Source organism: Etheostoma cragini, chromosome 14 (genome assembly GCF_013103735.1).
Source record: "Etheostoma cragini isolate CJK2018 chromosome 14, CSU_Ecrag_1.0, whole genome shotgun sequence".
NCBI lineage: Eukaryota > Metazoa > Chordata > Actinopteri > Perciformes > Percidae > Etheostoma > Etheostoma cragini.
The window spans coordinates 12,241,820-12,269,122 of NC_048420.1; the positions used below are offsets into that span (position 1 = coordinate 12,241,820).

A 27,303-nucleotide genomic window follows, 5' to 3' on the forward strand; every position below is an offset into this window, starting at 1 on the left:
TAAGACTAGGAGGACTGTATTACCCCTTCCTCTTCCTCCTTTACCCCCCTCCTCACTTCTCTTCCTCACTGTTCCCTCTCTCATCTCTCTAGCACCCACCCACACACACCTCCCACCCCCAGTTTTTCTCCCACAACACACACTCCCACTCCCCAACACCCCTCCCTCATCTTCAGCTCAGCCTGACACTCTCTCTCCCGTCTCTTTCTCTCACTCTCTCCTCTCCTGCAGGCAGTTTCCTGGCGCTGCTGATGGCCGCCCCTCATTCAGGTCATGTGATCATCCACCCCAGCTGGGAAAAGCTAGGAGTGTGCACATGTGTGCACTCAAAAACACATATGGGATTACACATACGCAGGGATACGTCTACAAACACACACAAACACATGCAAATGCAGGAAGATGAAACCAACCACTTAGGTGCAAACACATAAACGCTCCTACTTAAAGTTCACACAGGTACACACACACTGAGCTGACATGTACACACAAATAGGGAGAAACACACGAATGCGAGCAAAGATGCACGCACACACTGACGCACACTGCACGTATTCACGCTGGCAAGAACTCACACATGCACTTAAAAACCACACATACCAACACACATAAGCACAGTCAGGCATATCTACCTCACACACAGAGGACACACAAACCAGATGCTTGGACCCCGACACACTCAAACCTTGAGGCCAGTGTTTTGGAGAGGGGCCTCTGTGCTGCGCCCTGACTTTCTGACTCCTCCTCTTCCCTCCATACTCCTGTTCCACAGTTGCTGTGGGAGACGCTGCTGCAGCGCCCGTTGCCAAGGAGAAGGCTGCTGGCTGTTTGAACAACAATGGCCGCCCTGTGAACATTCCAACTGTAGATACTGACAGCTCATCAGGCACAGCCTCAACATACACACCGTTTAAAGCACACGCAGACACGCGCATGCAGCTTACAATACACATTGATGCTACACAACTGTACCTCTCTGATTCTTGGCCTCAAGCTTGAATGAAGTAACCCTCTCACACACAAACACAATAAGGCATGCACACTAACACAATCTGTGAACGCTCTAAGAAATTATGACTCCTGCTGAGAGGATAAGAAACCCTTCCTTTCCTATGTCTACCTGCATCTCTCGACCATCTCTCTTTCTCACTCACACACTCACTAACACACACACTCAGTGCGCAGTACATTCATCCATCTTCCCCCTTCTCCCCGACTACTCTCTGTCTTTCTCTCTTATCTCTTTCTCTCTCCTCCCCCTCCACAGCCTTCTGCTTTCACTCTCTCACTCGCTCTTCACTTGCTCATCCTTGTCTCTCTCTCCCTTTCTGTCTCAGAAAGTGTGTGTTCTTACTCTCACGCACGCACGCACACACACACACACACACACACACACATGTTGAGGACACACATTCACACAACAAAGAAGCACACACAATCTCTTTCTCTCCTGGAAGGTAGCAAATCTTTTCGTCCCTTGGGGGCATACACTTCCTCAGAGAAGGAAGGAAAAGGAAGAAAAAGAAGGGGGGAAAAGGGAAAGAAGAATGAAAACTAGAAACTAGAAATGGGTGGAACAGGCAAGAGAGGAAGAGGAGGAGAGGAAGGGAGGAAGAGAAGATAGAAACGGCGAGGGTGAAAACTATATAACCAGCAGGGATTTCTAGACAGACCCCTTAGTGCTCTGATTATCTGTTCATATTGATAGGACGACATTGAAGCCACGCTGGTGGAACATTGAGACGGTGCTGAAGCCAAATTGGGTAGAAGGGGGGGAGGGAGGGGGGGGATGTAGAGGAGAATCACTAACAAGTCACTGCTTATCCTCTGACTCACTGTTTTTAACACACATATTCAGACACATCTATATGCACACTCACACACCGCTAAAAACAAAGATAACTCTAACACGCTGACGCACAGGCATAAGAAATCAGACACACTGTACATGTGTAAGTATGTCGATCTGCAGATAGGTGTGTGTGTGTGTGTGTGTGTGTGTGTTAGAGCGAGAGACAGTGAGTATGTGGTGTGTGCCAAACATCAAGAGATGTGTGTGTGTATGTCTGTGTGTCTGCGTGTTTTCCCCATCTCTCGCTCCTCTTTAATAATTGAGCTGATTCTGTCCAGCTTGTTAGGGAGGTACACAGCAGCTTCACACTATGTCTTTCTCTCCTTCTCATTCTCTCATGCGCTCCAGCTCTCCCTCCTTATCCTTCCATCTTGCCACTGTCCTTTCATTTATCACTCCTTTTCCTTTCTGACCCCTCTGTGCTCTCTCTCTTTCTCTCTGTCCCTTCCCCCAGCTCTCCTCTCCCTTTCTCTTTGCAAATCCCTCCTGTTCTTTGACCTCTTCCTCGCCACTTGCAGTTTCACCCCCTCCAACCCCCTCCAACCCCCTCCAACCCTCGCTGCCCTCCATCATCCCTCTCCTCTTGCTTCCCTCCCTCCATCCTCTGGAGGTGAGAGGTCGAAGCTTCCTTTCCACTGTCAGACTCAAACCGGCTGAAACCAGCCTTGTGTGTGAGTGTGTGTGTGTGTGTGTGTGTGTGGGGGGGGGGGGGGGGACATATAGGAAAGGTAGGAAGGAAGGAGTGGAAGAAGAAGAAGGGGCTGCCTAAAGGACAGATACATGGGGTGGGGGCAAAGGGGTTAAAAAGCAAAGGAGGCGAGATAAAAGAGAAAGAGAGATGCCTTCTATTGAGTCAGTGGCTTTGGCGCGGAGGAGCCGTTTTATGAATGTATCGTGTGGGAGGTGACAGAAGCGAGCATACAAACACTGCTTACACTAATGCTAAATGTAAATGGTTTCTGTATGTGTGGGTGCAGATGTGTGTGTGTGTGTGTGTTTTTGTGTGTGTGTGTGTGTGTGTGTGTGTGTGTGCGTGCGTGCGTCCGTGCGTGCGTGAGTGTGTGTGTGTGTGTGTGTGGGGAGGTGAATGTTTACCTGACTGTGACTAATTCTATTTAACGTCAGGTGACGATTAGATCAATAGGAGTTGTGAAAGACAGGACCCTTCACTCCAAGGACAAAGTAAAGACTAATAATTTTACCCAGTATTATAGCTTGTTGCATAGTGGAAAATACTAAAAGTTGTAGAATATTCCTAAAATTTCCAATTACTTTATAATATTTATTATAATAAGAGTTTACATTGAATTGAAGTTTTTTAACAGCAGACAATGGGAACCTTGCAGTAAAGTATAACATATTTGATTTGGATACAAAAGCAGAAAAATCATTCATATTATTTGCATCCAAATATTACGCTTAAAGCCAGCCTTCTGAATATATAGTATAGCTCTGAGCTCTAAAAGACCAGATTGTCAATATGAATAGATTGTTTAGGTGAATGTGTGCTTCAAAATCAATTCCTCATGTATTTTGGGAGGCTTTTCAAGTGCTGAGTAGTATTCCTCACTGATTCACATAGAAATGGCAGATATAGTAATGTATCTGTTGTTGAATTCAAAGGGGAGTGCCTGAATGATCTTAATCTGACTTCCACAAAACACCTGTAACCAGCTTTGTTGCATTTGACAAATCGTGTGCACATATAGAAGACAAATTCCTGAAATTTGATGCTTTGTAGTTGGAAGGAAAAGCCTGAGATTGTTTTTGGAGAATCAGCATTTGAACAAACTCAATCTCTAATAGGATAACTTTCTCAATTAGATTTGAGCAAGGTTTGTGTGGTCTGTATATAATAGGGTATAATGATAAATTATAACACCACAAAGAGCTTTAATGACTGATTTTGTTTCTTTAGCTACTCTGCTTCATGTTTAGACCTGATGCATCAATAAAGTGCCACTCTCCTAAACACCTGTTCACCCATTCAACAGGTTGCACCATCCTGCACATAACTCAAAATCAATGGAAGCTAATTGTTATACTGTACAGATCAATGTTTCATGCGTGTGTGTGCAATATGAGCGTGTGTGTGTGTGTGTGCATGTGTGTGTGTGTGTGTGTGTGTGTGTGTGTGTGTGTGTGTGCGAGCATATATGAATGTGTCCACCCTGTCTTCTCCATCTCCATGACGACCTCCATATCAAGAGGACATCTGACTACAGAAACCTCACATGCTGATAGGCAGAGAGAGAAAACAGGTGATTGGATGAGCTGTCGGCTGTCATATCTGCAGGGTGTATCTTTGTGACACTGCAACACACACACACACACACACACACACACACACACACACACGCACAGGCTTGTCACTGCCATCAACCCACACACCTACGAACTGCAGCTAGAAGCAAACAAAAGGTACTTACACAACACATACACACACACACTTACCCATGGAAGTACATGCATGCTTACACAAAAAAACACACACAGCTTTAAGACGAGATGTGGTGTGTTAGGTGCGCTGACCCTGCCAATGAGGACAGGAGAAACATCAACGGAGCTACAAGGCCGTTGCTATGACAACTAGCCCAGCTCACACAGGTAGGAAGCACAATAGGCCTAAGCTGTTATATGTTCACATTCTGTTTGTCACACACACACACACACACACACACACACAGGGCCATGCACTCAAGACAAGTCAGACAGATTGCGGCTGCATGCCAAGGTAAGGCCATTTCCTTTTCATTCCAGCATTCAGAGGGTTGAAATTATTCATTATGTCCAAGTGGACCTGCCAATAAGAGAACCCCACTCTCTCAGTTACTGCTTTAACCAGAAACTGAGAGAGTGATACTGGCTGAATGAGTGAGACAGACAGACAGACAGACAGATATACAGACAGAGCATCACTCTGCATTCTAACAGCACCTGCACTAAGGCAGCCTGTGCACATCTCTGAGGGGCCCTTAAATAACAAACTGTCACTGTCCAGACACAGACACCGACATTGACTTCTCTCTCTGTCTTCTCTTCACTCTTCTCTCCTTCAGTTTCCCATGCACTATTTCTTCCTTTGTCCCCCCCCCCCCCCCCCCCCCCCCCCCCCCCCCCCCCCCCCCCCCCCCCCCCCCCCCCCCCCCCCCCCCCCCCCCCCCCCCCTTCACAGACAAGAGCTGATAATCACCACCATGAGTACGCCATGTCTCTCCAGCACACCGGCCCTGCTGCCACTGCAGGATGTGCTTATTCTGTGTCCTGCCTAACTGCCCTGGCAACTTAGGGGGTTCGGCTGCCAGGGCTGGACGAATCGACGGGACTCTTGGTGTCTCCTGTTTATATGTCAAACAAACACCTGTCCATCTTCAGGAGCTGTGCTCACAGTCAAACCTCTAGTACGTCTCACTGGCATGTAAATCCACTATTATAAAAGTCACCAACAGAGGTACAGTCTATGGAGACAGCAAATTAACAAGATGTGTGTGTGTGTGTGTGTGTGTGTGTGTGTGTGTGTGTGTGTGTGTGTGTGTGTGTGTGTGTGTACACTGTATATAAAGTCAGTGATAATGAGGCTAGTAGGTGAGAAGACTGTAAATACTCAGAAAAAAACAGGTGGGGGTACACAGTTCATTGTACGCACATTCAACCAAATTATGTGTGTGTGCGTGCATGAAAATCATAATTTAAGACCTCACCACACACCGCTGCTTGCCCACAGTGAAACCCAGATGACCCAGAAGCACGAATGCAGGTCTCCGTTCGTCAGCGGCACCGATGTGGTTAATGTAAAAGACTCAAACGGAAACGTAGCCAGAGGTGCGCAGCACAACTGGCTGAGCGGACAGTAAGCAAATTTTTGGTGTTGTGTACACAAGACGCTGCACACGCACTCACCGAGGGAAAGAGAGAGTCTGGGGGCTCGCGCTGGCCGCTAGAGCTGTTGCGGTGTCAACGCTGGCTGGGCTGTGGGCTCGTGTGGTTCTCGGTGACGGTGCTTCGCTCCTCTCCTCTCCCGGGTCACGGAGCCGTTGCCTTAACGGCTGCAGCCGTCAGCGCGCAGCATGTCCCCTTCGTTTGGGCTCCCCGCATCGGAGGACGATCGCCCTCCCACATCAACGTAAACGTTGTCTCCTCCTGCCGTCGCGCGACAGCGTCTCGTGCGGCTTAACGGGAAAAACCGCTCCTCTGGCTCACGTCAATATCTGCACTCACAAAGATGGGAAAGAAAAAACACAAAAGGAGGAAACAAATGAAAAAATGGTGAGCAGGGACGTTGGTTCACAGTCTTGCTCCCAATTAAGGTGCTGACATAACCGCGCTCGAGCCGTGTGCTCTGGTCGTGGTGACAGACACGGGACTCCCCAGTATGCGGGAGGCGAAAATCGACCGTGCGCCCGTGCGTCTCTGCCCCTGCAATTCCAGCTCCCTGTCTCTCGTGCGCCCCAGTCCGCTGTGCCTCTCCAACGTGCCTGCCTGTTAAAGTCATCCGGGCACCCGTAGCTGGCCTCACTTTACACCTGTGGAACTATGGGAACCGTAGTTTACTGAAGACTGAAACAGAGCGAGCGAGAATGAGAGAGACAGCGAAGAGAGTGAGACATGAGTGCAGTGTGAAGAATTTCGGAGGACTGTTGCCATGCAATGCCAAGGATGAAAGTGGCACAAGCATAGATACTATATAATATAATAAAAGCTATATCTCCAATCTGTGGTAAAATCAGACTGTATAAAATAGGGTAAAACATCAGGCCTGCTGTTAAGCTATATCTGTTTAGGTTAAGTTATCTGTCACACAGCTATTGGCTCAAATGCCACAATTGGTTTTTCATTACTTTTTGTACTAATTGTTTTGTGTACCCAGAAATGTTACATGCTGTAGATTGCACACATATGATACTTATCTTGAAGCATAAAACATCTGAAGTTTCCTCACATGAGCCTTTGGAAAGTAGGAAAATACTAAAACAATTAATAAAAAAGTAAAGGCAGACTAAGAAGGCAAGGACAAAAATCCTTTATTTTTGTATATTTGACTGTTTTGCATGTGGTGGCACCTTTCTTTGGCATTACCTAATAAAATAGCGTACATGTCCAAACACACATAGAATAAAAGACATGTCATAACCAAGGAAAGGTATTTGATATTTATTACAATAAAATGGGGAATCTCATAAAATCACATAAAGGTTACACTCACAGATTGAAAACACTATCCTTCCAAAGTCCACTGACACTGATCTTTCCTCTTTATGTGTAAAATTTCACCCTGTCCTCCCAATGGATGAAAACTGTATACACGTTTAACTAGATATAAAAGTCTTTGTGATGCACAGATATATCTGTGTTAAATTAAAACAGCAAGAGAGGCGGTTACATACAAAATTGTCATACATGTTATTAGACATTGAGCATTCCTTACCATCTCTCTCGGACGTTAAAATAAACAGTATTAAAAGGTACATAAAATCTAAAACAGCCCTTATTTTGACCACTTTAAGGCACATGTTGGTGCAAGTTTGAAATCAGTTTCCTCTTTCAGGTGATGGACATGGATCGGTACAACAGCCTTTTTTATATGTACGTAAGATTATTGTAAGAGGCATCTTGATAAATCCTACAGTGTCTGTGTACATAATCAACCACACAGGTTCACAAGGGTTCATCGACTGTTGTCTGAAAGCTTCTATAATTTATGTATCAACATATTTATCTAAGGCAAAAAGTTAGCCAAGTAAATCGCTCTTCTTAGAAACAGGAATCAATAGGACCTGAACATATATTGCAGCTGAACAAATCATGTACACACTCTACTTCCCCCCACCTCAACACAACCATCTACATCTTCTTTCAGTTCCTTGTTGTCATGGTTACAGAGTGAAGCAACATTTCTTCAAGGCCTGAAAAGCAGAGCTCCGACTCTGCTCCTCAACATGGTTGACTGATCCATCCTGAATGGGCTGCAGTGATCAATAACCAAAAGGAGGAAACTGTCTAAACTAGGCAATGATATGTATCTTTGTGTGTGAGTGTGTGTGTGTGTGTGTGTGTGTGTGTGTGTGTGTACTGTACACATGTACTGTGACATGCCGAACACTGTATCTGTATCTGCATTGTGTAAATCCATGTGTGCCCGTGTGTCTATCTCTCATTCTCTTTCTGTTTGTCCGTTTATTGCTCCAACTGTCATACACATGTGTGGTCACAGGTTTTCTCCGGGCTGGTACTGCGGCTCTGTGGCGGTGAAGTAATCCTCCAGGAAGGACTGCAGGTACTCAAAAGTGTGCCTCTCATCAGCCTCACGCCTCCAGCACTGCAGCATCAGTTCATGGAGCGAGGCGGGGCTGCCCGGGGCACAGGGCATCCTGTAGCCTCTCTCCACTTGCTCCAACACCTCACGGTTGTTCATGCCTAAAGGAAGGAAAGAGGGAAGGAGGATGTGGAAACAGTAGGGATTTGAATCATAGGGTAGCTCAGGATACAATGCAAAGATGACATACTGCAACTTTAAAATGATCAAGGATTATCATTATCATTATATCACAAATAAAGAAGAAACTTACCTCCAAACTTACATCGTGAAAATTAAAAAAAAAAGGAAGTATTTATCCATGTAACAAGTAACATGTTTACAGTACATGTTGCTTTATTGAAATACAAAACAATTGATCATGAATGTTATCGGTTTGAGGATATTTCTTTTATCTATTTTTTTTTGTTGTTCAGATTTTATTTGTTTTGTGATCTTTGATTTGTTAATATTTGATCTCAATTATCATAAGTCTGTCTTACACTTTAAAAAAATTAAAATGACTGCAAAAACAAAATATGTGAATTTCTCAATCCAAATATTTATTGAGCAAAATTAGCAATACTTGGTGTTGATAACATATTGCAAGAGAAATTATTGTGATTCATTGCAGCATCAGTCACCCCTTATAGCATGATCTGTGTACTAATTCGCGCAGCAGGGAGGCAGGTGCTTAAGAAAGGGTCTCTCCTTCCTTTCCATCTACTTTTGAAGCCCTTTTGAACAAAGACACCGAGGCCCTAAACTCACCCAGGGCTGTAATGTAATTTGTTCTGGTTGAAAATGTAAGCACACTGTCAAACACTCAATTGTTAACTACAACCACCTTTTTTTTGCTATGAAACCTTTTTGATAGTGAATAGCTGAAAAAAAAACCGATCGTGGAAAAAACGTACTGCCATGGATGAAGAATAAGAAATACCCAGTACCTGGATATGGCACCCGTCCCTTCGTGATAAGTTCAGTCAGTAAGATGCCAAAGCTCCAGACATCTGACTTGATGGTAAAGCGTCCATACAATGCCGCTTCTGGAGCCGTCCACTTGATTGGGAACTTTGCCCCTGAAACCATGGCAACACAGTGGAGATAATCATATATTAAGGAAAGATTATGTATAAAAATATAGGCACGAAGGCAGAGGCAGACGCTCTAAATCATTGCATTGTGCAAGTGTGGTTCTCTTCATCTGTCTCTCTCATACAACATGCCCACTCATTTAATATCTCAAGCTTATACCTTGTCTGGCTGTGTACTCATTGTCCTCGATAAGTCTAGCCAGGCCAAAATCAGCGATCTTGCACACCAAATTGTCTCCAACAAGGATGTTAGCTGCTCGCAGGTCACGGTGGATGTAGTTCATCCTCTCAATGTACGCCATTCCAGCTGCAATCTATAAAGACAAAGAGACAAAAACAGTTAAGAAAGATAGTGAGAAAATGTGTTTTCTTTATATCCCTTAATTGCTGTCAGTGTGTGGTGTATCTTTGCGTCTGTTTAACTCGCCTGTGCAGCCATGTCCACCAGTTGAGGTAGCTTCAGACTCTGCCCCTCCCCGTCTTTTAAGAAGTCCAACAAACTTCCTGAAAAACAAGAAAAGGATTGCAGCATCATAACTAGTTGTCATGCCTCCAGTAGTTAACTCATGTCTGCTGTGTATCATGGTGGGTACCAAATATAATTCAGTAGTCTTATTAGATAGATGCTTGTAATTGCATAGTGACATTTTTGAATGACTACAATGCCAACTTTGTCTTTTTCTTTTTAGTTTTTTAGTTTATATTGACAGAATGTTTCACCTGCCCCCCGGCCAACTCCAAAAGGTCAAAGTTCAAAGGAAGAAACAGAATTCCTCGGTAGGTAGGAATTCAGTGTTTTGCCCAGCAGGGAGGCAGTGGGGCGTGAACGCTGGTCTTCCAAATTATGAAGCCTCCCTGATCGCTGTCCCACCCTTCTTCCAATTTGTAATGTCGGGTAAATCCCTTGAATGTCAAAGTTAAAGCTTTAGTGAGTAACTTTTTTCATATTATTGAATGTCCATTACATTCAAGCAGTTGCCAAATGAGTTGATACAAAGCTAATTAAGACTATCAGCTTCACAAAACACTCTCTGTATTTCTCTGCATGGCTGCGTTTAGAAACTTTTGTCGTCCGGCAACTTCCGCGCGCGGTAACCTAAGTAAAGTCAGTGACTTCTTCTGAAGAGTTCATCATGTTTTTCTTAATCCTCGTGTCCTTCTTGGCTACTAGGGGTGAGGGCACGTGGGAAATTACAGAAGGCTTGTGTCACGTGTACCTTACAACAATGGTGTTAGAATTCCACATGAGGATGACAGGAACATGACAGTAAAGCTATAGTGCGTAGTTTCTATTTGTTTGTTCGGCACTCAACATATCACAAACGTTTGAATGGTTGAAAGTTAGGACAGGTGTATATCCCGGATTTCTTTTTTTTTAGATTTTATTTTAAGATTGAAATGCCCTATTTTATCATGAAGGTCTGCACTTACTTAAATGAAATAAATGTATCATGTGTCCCTTAATTAAGACAAAGTGTATTTCAATATGATCCAGATGCAGATTAAAAACTTAAAACATAAAAAAGGTTTCTAACCAACCGCAGTGATTTACACTGTATCTACAGTACATCCAAGGCATAACAGTTTTCTCAGCCGGATACCTTGGCTCATGAACTCGGTAATAATGTAGATGGGCTCCTCAGAGACAACGGCGTAGAGCTGAACCAGCTTGTCGTGACGGAGTCTCTTCATGATCTGAGCCTCCTCAAGGAAGGCCTCGGGGGACATGGTTCCTGGCTTCAGAGTCTTCACTGCTACCTTGGTGGTACCGTTCCACATGCCTGGCATAGAGATAGGGAGATGTTAATGCACACATTGTGCATGGACACACACAGATTCATACTGGCAGACATACACACTAGTTGTCTGGCATACTGACAAGGTGATGCCTGGGTATACATGTGCATACTACTTATACTTGTACACAAAAAAAATACAAACAGATATAAATATTAAAAATAGAAAGAAATAAACACACCATGCAGGATGTAATGAACACACACATGTGGTCATACTTCTGGTGAATGCAAATGATTGTTGTTTTAGAGAGCATGCATGATATGAGACAGTAATGCAAGAAGGGAGGTTTTCAGGTCCTATATCAACACCAGCAGTACCTGAGTTACAGGGAAAGGCTCCTAGCTTGGCTGAATTTAGGGAGAAACTGCATTTGTAACGACGATTTGACGATTTGTAACCCATATTTGTCATACATGTAATTGGAAAAACATCCTGTGGGAATACCAAGCAATATTGGGAAAGACATCCAACTTCACTTACATACACTGACATAAATTAATTTAAGCATTACCAACAATCTTTGCTACAGGACAGTAACGACACTACGGAGGACAATGCTGGACAGACAGTTCTCCCTCTAAGCCTGTAGCGGGCATCAGAGGTTGGCGGTGTCACTCTCACCCATCCAAACGTCCCCAAAGCAGCCCTGTCCCAGCTTCCTTTGCATGGACAGCGTTTCCCTGGACACCTCCCAGGCATCCCGCCCAAGGCCCATGGTGAGCGGGACGGAGTTGAGACAGGGCTTTGTCAGGTAATAACACAGCCCATCATTAGTGCCTATTAGGGGGAGGAAGTGGGAGCCAAGGAAGGTGGAAATGTAGAGAAAGGAAAGAGTGGAGGTTGGTGGTGAAGAATGGGAGAAAAAGGTGTAGTGATGGGTGGAGAAAATTGAATAAAGATGGGTGGGGGGGTTGACAAAGAAATGTGGTGAGATAATGAAACATGCACATGCAACAACAGAAGAGGAGGGGAGCAACGCTGCACACCTGGATGTAAAACAATCCTACCAATCACCTAACTGTTGTCTGTGCAATTGTTATCACCCACACAGGGATTTACTGTATTAGGGATGTGTTTCATTGCTGTAGTTTCTATTCAACACACATTTAAAAACTAGATCTATCAGCTGTGTGTGTTGTCGGTGTGGTCTGACTTACAGGTGTATTTATGCAGTTAGACAGACTCTGAACAACACACTCAGATAAACAGGGTTTTACTGTGTATGTTTGTGAGATTGCAGGTGTCTTTACACCACAAGCGTTTACAGATGTTCTTGTCTTCACACAACCAAGATTTAAAAGCCTTATATGTACTTGCTCATCTTTTAATGCTTTAATTTATCCAGGTGTGCTCCTGCTGTCACCTTCCCCCACTGCAACACAGTCCCCTCATTCCTACCCATCCAGACTTCTCCAAACTGGCCGTTGCCCAGTTTCTTAATCAGCTGAAGGGATTCACGGGGAATCTCCCACATATCCTTGGTCTTCACTGATAAATCGGCCAGCTTAGGCATGCCCCGCTTACAGCTGCCAATCAAACGGCAGCAGAGTCCCGCTGCTCTCTCTGAGAGAGAGAGAAGAGGCAAACAGGCAGGCAAAGGAAACAAGACAAAAACGAAGGGGGAAAAAGCAGCAAATGCAGAGATAAAAAAAGAACAAGACAAGTTGCTTATGTGCTTATGCAACTCACAAGTTAACCAAAAACTAAAGTACAAAGGAATAAGGAATACACTGCGAACAGACATAAACACACATTTTGAGCAGTATGATGTACAGATACAAAAAAGCATGCAGAGATATAAAAAAGACATACAGAGACAATACAGTTCATAGGAAAAACAAATAAACACAAATAAAGTCAATGATATATGTGGCCTAATCTCTCAGCTTTCTTTTGATGATCGTGTCATGTTATGTTGCAAACTGTAGTCGTTTGCTTTATCAACACACACCAGTAGGAGGCAGATTTCCACTGACAGAGAAGAGAGGAAGTGAAGGGTGTGAACCCTGCTTGTTACAACAACTCTGAATTAAGCTTAAAAAGTCAAAGTCAGTGGTGTGAGAAGTATTTAAATCTTTCCCCAAAGCAAAAGTAAGTAAGTATCTAATACCAGTCATGCTTGGGATTCTAAATCCTACTAATGTAAAAGTACAAATTATAAAAATGTACTATGAGTATCAAAAGCAAAAGTCCTCTCAGAGTTTTGTATTACTGTATTGTACATATTCAGTAGATTTTTGTTTTTGGTGCATTGATATATAAGCCTCATTTTAATGTTGTTGGTCAAGGTGGAGCTTGTTTAAGTTACTTACTGCACTTTTGGGTAGTTCTATAATAATGCATCATATTTTACAAGCTGATTATATACTTTTTATGTAAAATCAGTATCTGAAGCTGTCAAGTAAATGTGTTGGAGTACAAAGTACGATTCTCCCTCTGCCTTGTAGTGAAGCAGCAAATGGAAATACTCAAGCAAAGTACATCAAAATTGTGCTTGTGTACTTTAAAAGTGTGTACTGCCTACATTTTTCTACTTACATACTTGTAATTGCAGTATGAATTAAGTAGAAACTGAATAAGGCTAATTATTTCTTGCAGCTGGGCAGAGAATGATTGGACAAAGAGTCAAAACAGGTTTTTGATCAAATCCATAGAAGCAGAAGCTTTGGAGCAAGAAGGTGCATCAGAAAATGGCAACATAACCGTTTTTTTCTCTTATAAGGAGAAGCACAACAAAAGAGTAGGAATTAGAATCCATGTGAGTGTTTGTGTGTGTTACCTGTGTAGTGCTCTACCAACTGCTGCACAGTGTCAAACTGTGATCTTGTGGTGATGTAATAGCCACCATTGTCTAGTTTGCGGATCTTATAATGTTTGACGTGGTCTCCCTTGTTTTCGTCCCAGTCACGGATAGACAGCGAGTAAGCACCTGTAAAGAAAAAGGACAAGAGAGGAAGACGGGGGGGAACAAAGGAGTATATAGTGGGGGAGAGGTGAGAGATAATAGAGAAAAAGTGTATGCTTTCATATGTTTTGAGCAGTAGTGTGTGTTTGTGTGTGTGTGTGTGTGTGTGTGTGTGTGTGTTCATTTTACCCTTGGTGGTCTCGCTCTCTCGTATGAGAAAAGTTCCTCTCTGGTTGCCATTGCCCAGCAGCTGTCTCTCCGCATCCTTCCTCCCCATCTTGCCAAAATACCACCTGTCACCATGACAACAACACATGAGTCAACCGCAGCAACAGCACACATCTTGTGACCTCTGCCATCAGACTACATGTCAATTATTGACAAAATAATTGAATGTAAACTGTCAGTGCTTATATTTCATACGTACCTTTCAGTACTGTGTGTGTGTGTGTGTGTGTGTGTGTGTGTGTACTTACTCTTCAGCCTGTATGGAGTCAACAGGAGCTACGTAGTTGGAGGGGATGTAACCTGTGTGGTCTGTGTCCAAAGAGCGAGCCTCCCACCAGTCACCCTCTCTGCAGAAAGACACAAAGCATCAGTCTGCCCAACATGAGGAATGAGGTGTAACAATACAGTCAGCTCACAGTTAGGTAACACATGATGGAGGGTTTGTAGTACATTACGATAATTACATTATGATCATTTTTAACAATGTTAAATTTAACAGGAACAATTAAATTGTTAAAAACTGTACTTTACAAAAAACAATTGTCTGATAGGTTTAAGTGTAAAATACACTTATCTAGTGCATTAAAATGAACAGAAGCGTAAAGGTGTCCAGGAATTTGGAGTAACATTCACGCCAAACACCTCCCAATTTAAACATCATCATATAAACTGATTTTAGATTAATAGAAAGAGACAAGAACATGAGTATGTCAACATCACCAGCAGCAGTTGACACCCCTGACAGTGCACAGTGTTAACGGATGGTACTTAATTGCAGCCTGCAGCTTGTTTGCAAACAAAATGGATTATCATCCCATTATCATCACTGACCTCATTTAACACATACAGTAAGCATTTTGTATTATTGTATTATTTTAGTGTATTATTACAATCATGAGTGTGTTTTTTTTCTACCTAAAAACAGTAACATCTGTGAGTGGATGCTCTTCAAATACAGCTGTATTTGTGCTTACGTGTTGTTGATGATCTGAAATTTCTCTCCTTTCTGAAAAGTGAGATCATCTTCAGTGCGAGCATCGTAGTCATACAGAGCTATAAAGAGAGTTACTCCGCCGCCTGCACACGTGTTCGCACAAACACACACACACACACACACACACACAAACACACAAACACACACACACACACAAAAAGACACAAAGGAGTTATCAACTTCCAGTACTCTAACTACCATCTATGGTTTTACTGTTTTAAATGTCCTGAAGGATATATAAAAGGTGCATTAAAATAGTTAATGGAGTGAAAGGACTACATTTATATAGCGCCTTTCTACCATACCGGACAAAGAACTTTACAATTTTGCGTCACATTCATCCATTCACAGACCCACTCATACACTGATGGTGGCAGAGCTGCATGCCAATCAGGCGCAAACTTGGGTTCAGTGTTAAGGTACACTTTGATATGCAGAGGCGGGGATCACATCTCCAACCTTGTGATAAAAGGAAGACCCACTCTGCCTCCTGAGCCACAGCTGTCTACAATTAAGTAAGGATTCATTCTGTCTATATTAGCTGTAAAAAGATTGCTTCCTAGCACGATTCCAATGTAAGAGACAGAGGACGACAACTATGAATATATGCAGTAAAAATGCATTTAACAGTTCAGCAGAAGCTCACATTAGGCTTAAACTTGAAATTGTGTGATCAATTAAGGGCCAGTATGTACAGGAGAAACATTACAGCAATCAACGCGCACGTGCACGTTAATGTGCAAGCACGCACACACACACACACACACACACACACACACACACACACACACACACACACACACAGTCCTACTTGTTACGCCTCCAGGCCGCTGGTTTGTGTTGGTGTTGGGGAATATGGTGCTGGATGAGAAGCCCTTGTTAAAGTCTGGGATGGTCTGAGTGGGGTCAGGACAGTAACGGCCCTGAGTCAAGGCCGCGGACAACCCTCCATCTGCGTTGCTAGGAGACAGATCTGTAACGTCTACTGCTGCTGATGTTCCTGCTGCTGCTTTGACGGACTTCTTCTGCTTGCAACAGGCACACCCCATAATAACCAGCACGGAGACAGCGTCTGTGAAATCAAACAGATATCAATATGTAAATGTCAATCTTTACTTTCTTTATTGCTGCTCAATGCTTTACAATAGTGATTAATGCCATATGCAGTTTATAAAGGCAGGTTGGAATAAGTACAGTATAACGATCTTTAGTAACAGTGTGTTTCTTGTTTACAGAGATAACAACAAAGGTTTGATTAGAATAAAAAATACAGAATATACTGTAAATCCAAAATAACTTGTTTAAAGGGATGCTCACTTCCATAAGAAAAAACAGCAGAGGCAAGATATCCTGTCTTTTAAGGCCTAGTATGAGTCCTACGCATTTCCCATAATGCAACTGGATAACAGCTTTTGTGAGACCATATACCTTTCAAACTCCACACCACCAGTTTCCACACCACAACAGCTTTCTGATAAAAAAAATGTAAATCTTAAGCCCAAACTGAAGTAACTGAATCACATCATCAGGGTATTTTTTTAATCGAAATTGTGTGTTTTAGTCGAAATAAGAAATTAGTAAATGTTCTCAATTTACTAATTCCTGTCTATGCAAACTAAGACTTCAAACACAGGCTGGCAGAAACTGAAAGCAACACGTATCACCAGCACACAGAGGGTCACTAAACTAAAGAGAACTGTTAGGTGGGAAGTAACAAACTTTAAAAAAAACTTTACTTCCCTCGAGCGGTAGGAGGTTGAGTGTAAGTAGGGCTGGAGGTAAAGCAGAAAAGGAGAAGTTAACTTTTTTTCTCACCTGGAGTCTTCCTCTGTCAGATCATCTGTCAATCACCATCGCCACTGAAAAAAGAGGAAAGTGGTGAGTGACGAGAGGCGGAATAAGAGAGAGCAGGGCGAGAGAAGGTGAGTGGCAGAGAACCGGAGAGGGAAAAGGTTTTGGAGAATGCAAGAGAAAGGCTCAAGAGCGTTAAAGCGTAAATAAAGAGAGATACGTGAAGGCAGACGCGAGGAGACAGAGAAGTTTAAAAAAGAAGACGAGGGGAGAACTAGATAAGGAAAGACAAAGAGAGATGTGGGGTTAGCCACTTCCCCTTTTGCTTTGCAATTTCCAGAAGGGGTACTCATTCTCTCTGGTCAGTGTGTGTGAGTGTGCTTGTGTGTGTGTGTGTGTGTGTGTGTGTGTGTGTGTGTGTGTGTGTGTGTGTGTGTGTGTGTGTGTGTGTGTGTGTGTGTGTGTGTGTGTGTGTGTGTGTACGTGCATGCGTGGGTGTTTGTGGTGAAATTGAAGTGTGTAAATGTCATCATTAGACAGAGGTAACTGAAACAAAGTAACAGTCACTGACAGTGGGAAATGGTTTTCACAATGATCATTGTGTAGATGTGCACACATCTACACAATCCTGACTTCCAGTTTTGAGCAAACTGTTTTCAACATTATTTCTCCAGGAAAACAAATATGCCTTCTGCTAAGTGCCTTGCTCAAGGCAATCCTCAGAGCACTAGTCAACAGTTTATTAGGCACACCTAGCTTAGAGCAACAGTTTGACATTTTGGGAAATACTCTTACCCGCAGGGAGTTAGATGATACCACTCTCGTCTGTACAGGAAATATGATATGATATGATGTCACAACCAGCAACCAGTTATCTTAGCTAGCAGTTAGCTAGCCTGGCTCTGTCCAACTGGAACAAAACTTGCCTACTGGCACCCCTAAAGTTCACTAATTAACACGTTATATTGTGTTTGTATAAACTGAACAAAAACAAACTACAGTCCTGCAATAAATCCTATACTCATGAACTTTACTGTCTTTGAGAGAATCAGATTCAACTACAGCTGAGACAAATAGTTAGTTAAAGCTAGACTGCGTAGTTCCTGTTTCCCCTTTAAGGAATTCTAAGTAGTGACAACAAAACTGTCGGTGCATACACATGACACAAACCTTCCAGGAGCACGCACAGCCCCCACCCCTCCTCTAAGCAGTTACTAGTAACCAAGGAGGACAATGAGGATTAAAAAAAAAACATGATGGACATGATGGATCTTTACTCAATGTTTTGCACGCGAATGTTGCTGCACGACACTAGTTTTCGCACACAGCTATATTGAGAAATACAGAGAAAGAGACATTAGCTTTTACCTTTATATCAACGCACGAAAGCTTTAATCAACAGATTAAAAAACGGCAGCTATTTTAAGGCATTTTTTCTATGTCTTATGTGATAGTAAACTGAATATCTTTTTCTTTTTCAAAACTGGAAGGTTTTGGGAAATTGTCATTGGCCTTTTTCACTTTTTTTCTGACATGCTATAGACATTTTAATTGATTGGCGGATTAACCAATTATGAAAGTAATCCTTAATTGCAGCCCATGGATAAACAGGGTTCATGGCTAATTGGAGGCTGTAGTTTCTAATCTGATAGACTATTGCTATAGATATTTAAATGGGGTTGCACAACATATTAGAAACACCTCTCTGCATAATGCAATACATTTCAACAACACCCTAAACTAGAGCCTCCAAACTGATCATAAAGTTAAATCAATTAGTGACAGCATTATGTTAGCTACTGTAAGTGTATCAATAAATATAGTAATGTGCTGTTGTTGCAAATCAATGAACTCGCAACTAAGTGTAGAGCAGCCCTAGGATTCAAACTAGCAACTATCCAAGCTGACTAAACCCCAGGCTGCAGCCTCCCCCCTTGAGGAATGTGAGGGAAGTCACACACAGGAAGAACCATACAGGTTGTGACAGTGAATGACAAAAAAAAGTAATAAATGTTCATTTTAAAAGAACACCACCAGAACTCCCAGTGAACATTGTCAGGTTTGTCCCATACACAACACAAATTTCCCCAAAATTCCTCTAAATCTTTAAAGCAACAAAGACTATTATGGGCTTCATCCAGAGGAGGTTAGAGCAAAATATGCAAAATGTTACCTGCGCACAAGCCTGCACGCACACACTCAATCACTATCAGGTTGGCCATCAGAGCTACAGGAAGTTAGCCCTGTTTGAGTTTCCTGTCAGCCCTCCTGATGGCTCCCCCTTTTCCTGGAGGACAGAGTGTATATACACACACACACACACACACTCACATCTTCCTCTTTGTTGCTGTTTTTTTCTTCTCTGTGCCTACACCCCTCCAACAATAACCTTTCATTTTCTCTCTATCCACCTTTCCACTCGACTTAAGCCGCTGCCTTTATCGTTGTGAAAAACATTAAAAGGAGAAGGGACAGAGGGTGTAGAAGAGGCCTCCTCACTATGATCTTTATCTCACCTCTGCCCTTTCTTTCATCTCTTCTCTTGTGCTTTTTTAAGATTGGCAGATGACCAGACAGGCTCAGCCCAATAACATACAGTAGTCTCTCTTACACACTCACACACACACACACACACACACACATAAACACAGGACACCCATACAATCATTGTTCTCCGTTGAGTTCCTGTTGATCAAATATCTGTCTTCCTCTCTGCACACAGAAGCTGTGATGATTCGTAAATAGCACCTGCGAGTTCAGTTTTTACATATAGGAATCCTTTCAACACTAAAGTCACACATGCAGAGCAGTACACAGCCCAATGATTTAAAGACTCCACCAATCAAGCGTTTACGACGAGCCAAAAAGATGCAATTGTGCACCTACATACTTGCATACAACCTGCAATGGTGCAGAATTAAACACAAACCAACATTTCTGTGTGTATTTCCTCATGTTTGTCTGTGCTTTATCGGAACTATTTGGATGTCTCTTACAACCAGCCACGAACATTAAAGGTACTAGAGCAAAGTGTGTGTGTGGGTGTTTGGTGGTGATGGGTGGCACGCCGGGTTGTGCATTCAAATTGGCAAACTGCACAACTTGTTGCTACTTTTGACACTAGGTCTTTGGTACAAGACACAAGTGTGCATAAGTACTGTCAGTTACATTGGAGTAATTTAAGACCAGTCAGAGTTCCTCTTTGACTGTTAAAACCAAGTTAAGCAAATAAGATGCAGTATGCAAGGCAAACACACACCATGTTCAATATCTGGAAATGTATCTGTGACTGGAAGGTCATGAATGCTGTAGTGATACACTTAACAAAAATGTGACAACAATGCCTGTCACCTTATCTAAAATATGTTTAGACTTCTGCTACCAGTTGCAAAACTAACATATGGTGTAACAATAAAATGGCAGTCATTATTTCTCCATGATACAACGTCATTAATGCTTGCCACAAATATACCACAAAAAACTACTTTTCGATCATAGTCATTCCACAGGTTTACCGGTATGTTATTCCTTTTAGCGGTTTCAAAATTCACCTCGCTTCTTTGACAAGTTGCTTACTGTCACAGCAGATTTTTAAAGCAGTTAGCAAGAAGAAATAATTAGAATACAGAAGCAGCTTTTTCTGGTGGGGTAGAAATGTGGTATTGGTTTGTGATGAGTCTGTCTGCAACAACAGGTTCTTTTACAGCACAGAGTAATAACAATCTTTAGATAATAAGCAGCAGTGTTTCATGTCATTTACAGTTTTTTAAGGGTTGTTACAAAAAATAATTGCCTCACCTAACCCATAAGGTATAAAGAAATGCATAAAGTTAATAAATTATAATAGCTTTTTTACCCAGGTTTTGAAATGTCCGCCTCCACCCAATACAATAGAGATTAACTGAATTTCTTATTTCAAAGACTTTACTCAAAATACTTTCTACCAAAAAAGTTCACTGTTCTTGTTAAAATTAGTGCATCCCAGAACAGCAGTAATGAAAAACGTATTCTGATCAATTACTCAAGTACAAGTAGCAGTACTACACTCCGTTACAAAAGTCCTGCATTCGAAAATGTATACATGTATTAATAGCAAAGTGTACTTAAAGTGCCCTAAGTAAAAGCATTCAATGTGTAAAATGGCCCCTGTAGTGTTACATTATTGGACCATTATAATTGATGCAAAGTGAAGCTTTAACATAGAACAATGCAACATGTTTGTTTGTCAAATATTAATTTGAAATGAAAAAAATCCCTATATTTATGGAATAAAACAAGTGGAATGTCTACCTCTAAAATGTGCAGTAGAATTATAAAGAAGCATAAAATGGTAATACTCAAAAGCATAAGTACCTCAAAATTATACTTAGTTTCTTTCTGTAGAACAGTATATTTGTATACTCTATAACAGTACAATAGAGCACATAAATCCTGACCTACGAAGCATTAGCACGCATTGAGTCACAATAACATCACTCTCCATCGTCACAGTCGCAAACATCCAAATCCAAATGACACACCCTTTCCTGCACAGTGGACTGCAGATAAGTTACTCCCAGCAGGAAATTCACTGTAGGAACACAGAGAAACATACACAAACACACACACATATACCACCACACACACACACACAAACGAACACACAACTGTTCAGATCTATTGGAGTTCCTAAAATTTTACACCAGTTCTTTCTAGACTTTCTCCAATCCTCTTTTCTTACCTTTGTTATTTTCTCTCTCTGAGTCTCTCCCTCATAAGCAGGAAGCCCCACAGGATGCAGAGGGTGAGTGGAGCAGGAATGATAGGACAATGGGAAGCAAGCTGTCACCAAACCTTCACACACATAACACACACTCATAGAGTACATACACACACTCAGAAAAGGGTTTGAGAGAAACTAGGGGGGGGGGGGGGTTGCAATGGAACAGTAAGGTGTCTTGGTCATTGGGATGTCCTGTTTCCACATGATGTCATCATATCCTCCAGATACAGAGGACTGAGGTGGCTTGTTGGAAGGCCTTACGTGAATTAAAGTCTAATCCTGTTTTTTAAGCATTAGGGGCTCAGGGCCTGCTCCTATGGGTGCAACAACAATAAGTCTGAGTCTTCCTCAGTTTGCACCAGTGGCTGACAACAGCAAAGCCCTTGTTCCAAATGACAGATCCAGCTGACTCCCTCCATCCAGGGGTGTCTAACATCAGGGCTCATTTTGGACATTTGAACACAACTGTCCCAGTCCTCAGTTGCTTGTTGGGAAAGCTATGTTACAATGTTGATGTCCATTTCTTAAACCTGCCCCCCCCCCCTCAACTAAAAACCATTTCATGCCCCCTTCCTTCCTGCCTGGGCCCGAGGCTAAAGACAGGAACTGACCTCGTAAAGAAACAGGAAGTGATGAAGTCCGGCCTTGGACAGCCTAATCGCATTTTTCACCATACAACCCTCAGAATTCCACAACAACTCCTTCACACAGACACACAAGCGGCCTTGAAATCAGCAGTGAAACAAGGATTCAAGTTGATTACTTTAATGAAGGTGGTGTGATTATGCAAAATCTCTGCAGCGTGATGAACAAATAAACCCCTGCAATCTTACCACGACAAAGCCTCAGAAACAACTGAGATAGCGGGACATGTTAAGGAAACATCCAGCCCTGCTTTTTCCTCAAGGTGGTTTCCTGAAGGCACATTGCCAAATAAATCACAGCCACATTCACTAAAGGAATATTCTGCCTCTGAAGGTTATTTAACATAGACTGACAGACATAAAGCCCTCAGCCTAATTTACTTTCAGAATTGATCTATCAAAAGTTTGACAAATGTGTAGCACACTTGAGGATGCATTCAGTCACAAATCCATATCATATAAGTTATTGTTTGACCCTTTGACATGTTCCATTTAACACAAAATGCTCTGTTACTACAACCTTATAACAGAATACCCTTGCTTATAGGTTTTTAATAGGAAGAGAAACGCCTCTAAAGAACTTGTGACTAAACTGTGGTAATTCCACTCATTCAATATTGCAATGTAGGCTAGTTTCTAAATAACCCTCTCTGTGGTGTCCTCAGAGCATAAAGAGTGGAAGTACTGGTAGCCACACTTTGCTGTAAGTTTTAACTTATCATCACTAACTTCTCACAGGCCAACCACCCAAAACTTCCTTTTCCCTAACGGTAAACATTCCAAAGTTACCCATTTTTTCAGAAACAGTGAAAACAGTCAGTCAAGTTCTGACTATTCTATCTTAAAGGATACAGAGGGCCCTGGGGTGGCGGGCTGCTGAAAATACCCATCTAGGTTTGTTTGGTATAGTCTCTTTACTTAAGTTACCTCGGTTACATTTACAGTCGACTCTTTCACATAGATGTGAACTAGGCGATTTCATCCACTTATACAGGACAAAAAAAAAATTAAGCGTAAAATCTATTTATTAAGCAATATGGGCAAACTACCTATCCATAAAGGCTTCTCATATTTTACGTGGGGTTCCCACTGTTTGTTGATAAATAGGCAGTTCTTCAAAAACAAACCACTCATTCGTTACTTATACTATAACTAATGTACATTACGTTTTCAAGATCAGCCTCTATGGCAAACATCAGACATACCTGACACAAAATACGTTGTTATCCCGGGAAATCCTGGTGTCCCGAGGTAAGTGACAGCGGTGTCCGGTGACTCTCGAGCGCACGGTGAAAAGTCGAGAGCTGTCGCGCTGTGCAAGTGAGAAGTGAGCGCGCGCGCATACTCCGGAAGACTTTGGGAAAGTACTACAGGCGAGCAATGAAGTCCACCCAAAGGGTACGCGCGCGTGTAGTCGACCGTTGACAAAAGACCTATTAGGATTATCTTTAATAGAAAATAACGTTATGATTCTTATCTTAAATTTAAGAAATGTGGATAGCTCTTTCAACCCATTTATGGAGAATTGCTCTTCTGTAAAATATAAGGATACATTGCCTCAAATGATGACACTGGATGTTCTGGCAGTAAATGCACTCTAAATAAGTCTGGTAATTTACGCCGGGTTTGTGGCCCTTACACACCCAGAAAACCGTCAGTAACTGGTGCTAATGCAGTCTGGGTGTTTTCAGTCGGACTGAGATGCAGGGTGAGATGCAACGCATGCACTCTCTGGTGTGAACTTCAGGAAGACTGAATGAAATGTGTGATATCCGCGTTTAAAAACGATAGCGTGACGTTTCAGAGCGCTTTACTGGCATGTCGCTTTCGTCTCTCCGGCTGATATCGGTTCATGCACATTCAGCTGCAAGTGAAGTAAGAGGATTGGCTGTTTTAACACTATTGCAATTCATCTCGAAGAGTGACTTCGCAAAGTGAACTGTAGTGACATTTCACATTTCTTTCAAGTCTTTGTCTCCATCTTGTGGCATGTCAACAGAACTCCTGTTTGAGTTTCTTGATTATAAAATATAAAAAAAAATGTAATGTTACTTGCATAACAATACATTTTAGTTAGGTTTTTTCGCATTGTTTTTGTTAGAAAATGATGTCCACACACCACACTGTTTTAATTTTGATAAAGTAACTTTTTATTGTATACAAAAATACGAGATCATTTTTTTAAAGCTCTCAGCCTCTGTGTGCTGCAGACAGAGCCCGAGGCTTGAGTAGTCATAATGTGGTGAACAGCAGTTGTCTGTGGGTTACAGGTAGTTAGCCTTAACAGAAATGTAAAATAAAAACTAATCAGATGATGATATTGTTATACCAGACCCAATTCCATTCCTGGCATGTAGATATGTCTGTGTGTCACAGAAACCTGATAAACTTCAGCGCACAATAAGTCAACATTAAATATCAGATATCCCAGTTGCAAAGCAGCATCAAAACATTAACACTGAAACATACGATATGCACATAGAAACATTCACTGTAGTGTGTGTGTGTGTGTGGTCACAGCTGGCATGACATCTGCAAAAAAACGTGTATGAGAGAGTGTGTCATCTCATGTAGTGTGTGATGGCTCGTAAGGTATAAAGAAGGGCAGCTTGGAGCCGGGCCTCCATCACTATTAGGTTTGCATGAACCTGCAACAAAAAAAAAGAGGAAAAAAGCATTTTATTACCTTCAGGATACTAGGTGACACACTTTCAAATGAACGAAAAAAAGAGAGGACACGCTGAAATGTCAAATATTCATTCTTTGTTCAGAAGGTACCAAAGAAGACGACATGTTGAAATGTCAAACGATTCCTTCTTTGTGGCTGAAGAGGCTGGGTCAGGTGTGTGTTTGAACCCATTCGTACCTTTTCTGAGTGTCTGAAGTGTCTCCAGAAGGCGTGGTAGATACGTGCTGTGGTCTGCTCTGGGTGACATGCCATAGTCTTAACAAACACCTTCAAAGAGCGCTCTAACAGCACATTCACACTGCCGTAGTCGTAATCATCGTAGCTGCACAGGTACAAGGATAAGAAGTTAGTTATACAGCAGAGACTAAACCCAACTTAAAATGTTGTTGTGCGTTGTGAGTGTCACTGACCGTATCCCGTACAGACAGTGGATGTAGTTCCACAGAGCTTTTCTCAGAGTGTGTGTGTCCACGCCTTCATGCATGGCCATCCTGTTGTAGGTCAGGTTGCTTACGACCTGCGAAAAAAAACAGTTCAACCCATAATATGCTCAATCTTTGGACAATATTTGGTCATATTTATATCCCAGTGTGCCCTGCTGATCTCTTTGCTGGGTTGTGTAGGGTGTAGACAACTATGCATCTTCAATGACAGTCCTTCCATCCCAACCTTTTGCATTTTTTTGCTTGTGACCCCTCAATCCAAAGCAATAAGAGCCATTTTACCTTCTCATATGGTTGAATATAAAAACTGGCCAGTATTTCACACATTGAACAAACCAAACATTAGAGAAATTATCCATATGTTGAAATCCTGTTCTCCGCACAGCAGTCTTGTGCACCTAATCAGCTGATTGGTGTTTTTTAGTGTACTTCTACTAGGTTAAAGGTGAGGGCACCTGAAATTTTTCATCCAGGAGTTGGCCCATGTCGGGCAGTAGTCTGTTGACCAGAGAGAAGCCATGGTCCTCCCATGAATAGTCCTGCACACATCAGACACCAACATAAAACAAACCCAGATCCATGCAACGTAGCACAAGCAGTTAACAAGCTCTTTACACTGTTAGAAGTATAAATAATTAACTTGGGAATGTGTTCTAATCTGCAAAAATATAACCAATTTAAACAACCAGAAATGCTCCAAACTACCTGGGCTCTCATGGTGGGTGGTGACTGCTCTCCTTTGGGGGCAAAGTCCTCATATCTGAACTCTGGCTCTTCCACCAGACGCAGCACCAGGTCAGGTGGAGCTCCCCGCACCACCGCTAGCCAAACACGACACAGAGGAAATAGTAAGTAAGCAAAAGTCAACCAAGCAAACAACATGCATGGGATAAACAAGGTTATGTTTGTACCGGTTGGAATGCTCTCGCTCCTCTCCCTCTCAAAGCGAGTAACCATTTCCTCTTGTGTGCACTCTTCCTCCTGCTGCTGCTGTAGCTCCACCATCTTCTGCATCAACACCTCCACCTCCATCACCCCGTCAACCAACTGGAGAAGATAAAAAGACAGTCAAGCTTTTTTAAACAGTAAATCAATAAAATGAAGTATGCCTTGTCTTCTACTTAACTGGTTTACGTGGTGAAACAAAGCTGGAAAAGTATAAAATGCTATTTTGTACTTTTCTTGTTGACATTTTGAAGTTTAGACCTGTCAGACCCGAGGGGGAACATTCCGGCTTGACTTACCTCTTGCCTGCCGTCCTCGTGAGCAGGGCTATGAGGGCAACGAGGGAGGTGACTGGGTGATGGGAGTTGGAAGGTATAACCTCCAATGTGGTCGGGTTCAGGGTTTAAGCTGCAGCCCCACACAAAAGAACAGAGTGAGTGAGCATGTGCCATCAGCACCACAGCATGGATGAGTTCAGCGAATGACCAGCGAGGCTCTGCTCCGGGACACACCAGCTCCTGCGGGGCAGACGGGCAGGTGTTGGGTAAATAAACTAAGATAGTGAACATTATAAACATTATACCTGCTGAACACCACCTTTGTTATGCTGATGTTAGCATTGAGCTGAGCACCGCTTTGACCTACATTACATCACACAGCCTCACAAAGCCACTAGCATGGCTGTAGACTCTTACTGTTGTTAAGTTGCGACGGATTAAACTAAATGAACAACTGACAGTATGGTGCAATTCAATAAGAGAAAACACAAAGGAAAGAAGCCTCAAATAGCACCACAAAAGTTGTATTTATTAATGGATTCATGTGTGTGTGTGTGTGTGTGTGTGTGCACACACACACACA

At 42.5% G+C, this 27,303-nt stretch overlaps 2 protein-coding genes across 7 annotated transcripts in view; both read right to left on the reverse strand.

The window, feature by feature from the left end:
* Window positions 1–6,979: 6,979 nt before the first annotated feature.
* Window positions 6,980–23,795, reverse strand: yrk (Yes-related kinase). Of its 4 annotated transcripts, XM_034893055.1 has the most exons (14): window positions 23,571–23,795; window positions 16,984–17,027; window positions 15,980–16,240; window positions 15,149–15,251; window positions 14,423–14,521; window positions 14,136–14,239; window positions 13,821–13,970; window positions 12,440–12,604; window positions 11,663–11,818; window positions 10,843–11,022; window positions 9,669–9,745; window positions 9,402–9,555; window positions 9,095–9,226; window positions 6,980–8,266 (listed from the first exon to the last, which is right to left on the reverse strand). In XM_034893055.1, the coding sequence occupies exons 3-14, from the start codon at window positions 16,215–16,217 to the stop codon at window positions 8,058–8,060; spliced, it is 1,767 nt and encodes a 588-aa protein (XP_034748946.1). In that variant the 5' UTR covers window positions 16,218–16,240; window positions 16,984–17,027; window positions 23,571–23,795; the 3' UTR covers window positions 6,980–8,057. The 4 variants fall into 4 exon arrangements, with proteins under 4 accessions (XP_034748946.1, XP_034748945.1, XP_034748943.1 ...); XM_034893054.1 differs by lacking the exon at window positions 12,440–12,604 and having other exon boundaries at window positions 23,571–23,791; XM_034893052.1 differs by lacking the exon at window positions 11,663–11,818 and having other exon boundaries at window positions 23,571–23,789.
* Window positions 17,377–27,303, reverse strand: part of sesn2 (sestrin 2) — a 14,312-nt gene continuing 4,385 nt past the window's right edge. For 2 of the 3 annotated variants that reach the window (XM_034893049.1, XM_034893051.1), the window contains exons 5-11: window positions 26,742–26,960; window positions 26,409–26,544; window positions 26,203–26,318; window positions 25,953–26,036; window positions 25,465–25,571; window positions 25,232–25,376; window positions 24,504–25,013 (exon numbers count right to left, since the gene is read on the reverse strand). In XM_034893049.1, the coding sequence (XP_034748940.1) occupies window positions 24,927–25,013; window positions 25,232–25,376; window positions 25,465–25,571; window positions 25,953–26,036; window positions 26,203–26,318; window positions 26,409–26,544; window positions 26,742–26,960 (894 nt within the window). In that variant the 3' untranslated portion in view covers window positions 24,504–24,926. Of the gene's footprint in view, window positions 17,445–24,503; window positions 25,014–25,231; window positions 25,377–25,464; window positions 25,572–25,952; window positions 26,037–26,202; window positions 26,319–26,408; window positions 26,545–26,741; window positions 26,961–27,303 lie in introns of those variants that run through there. The other variant, XM_034893050.1, reaches the window with a different exon arrangement.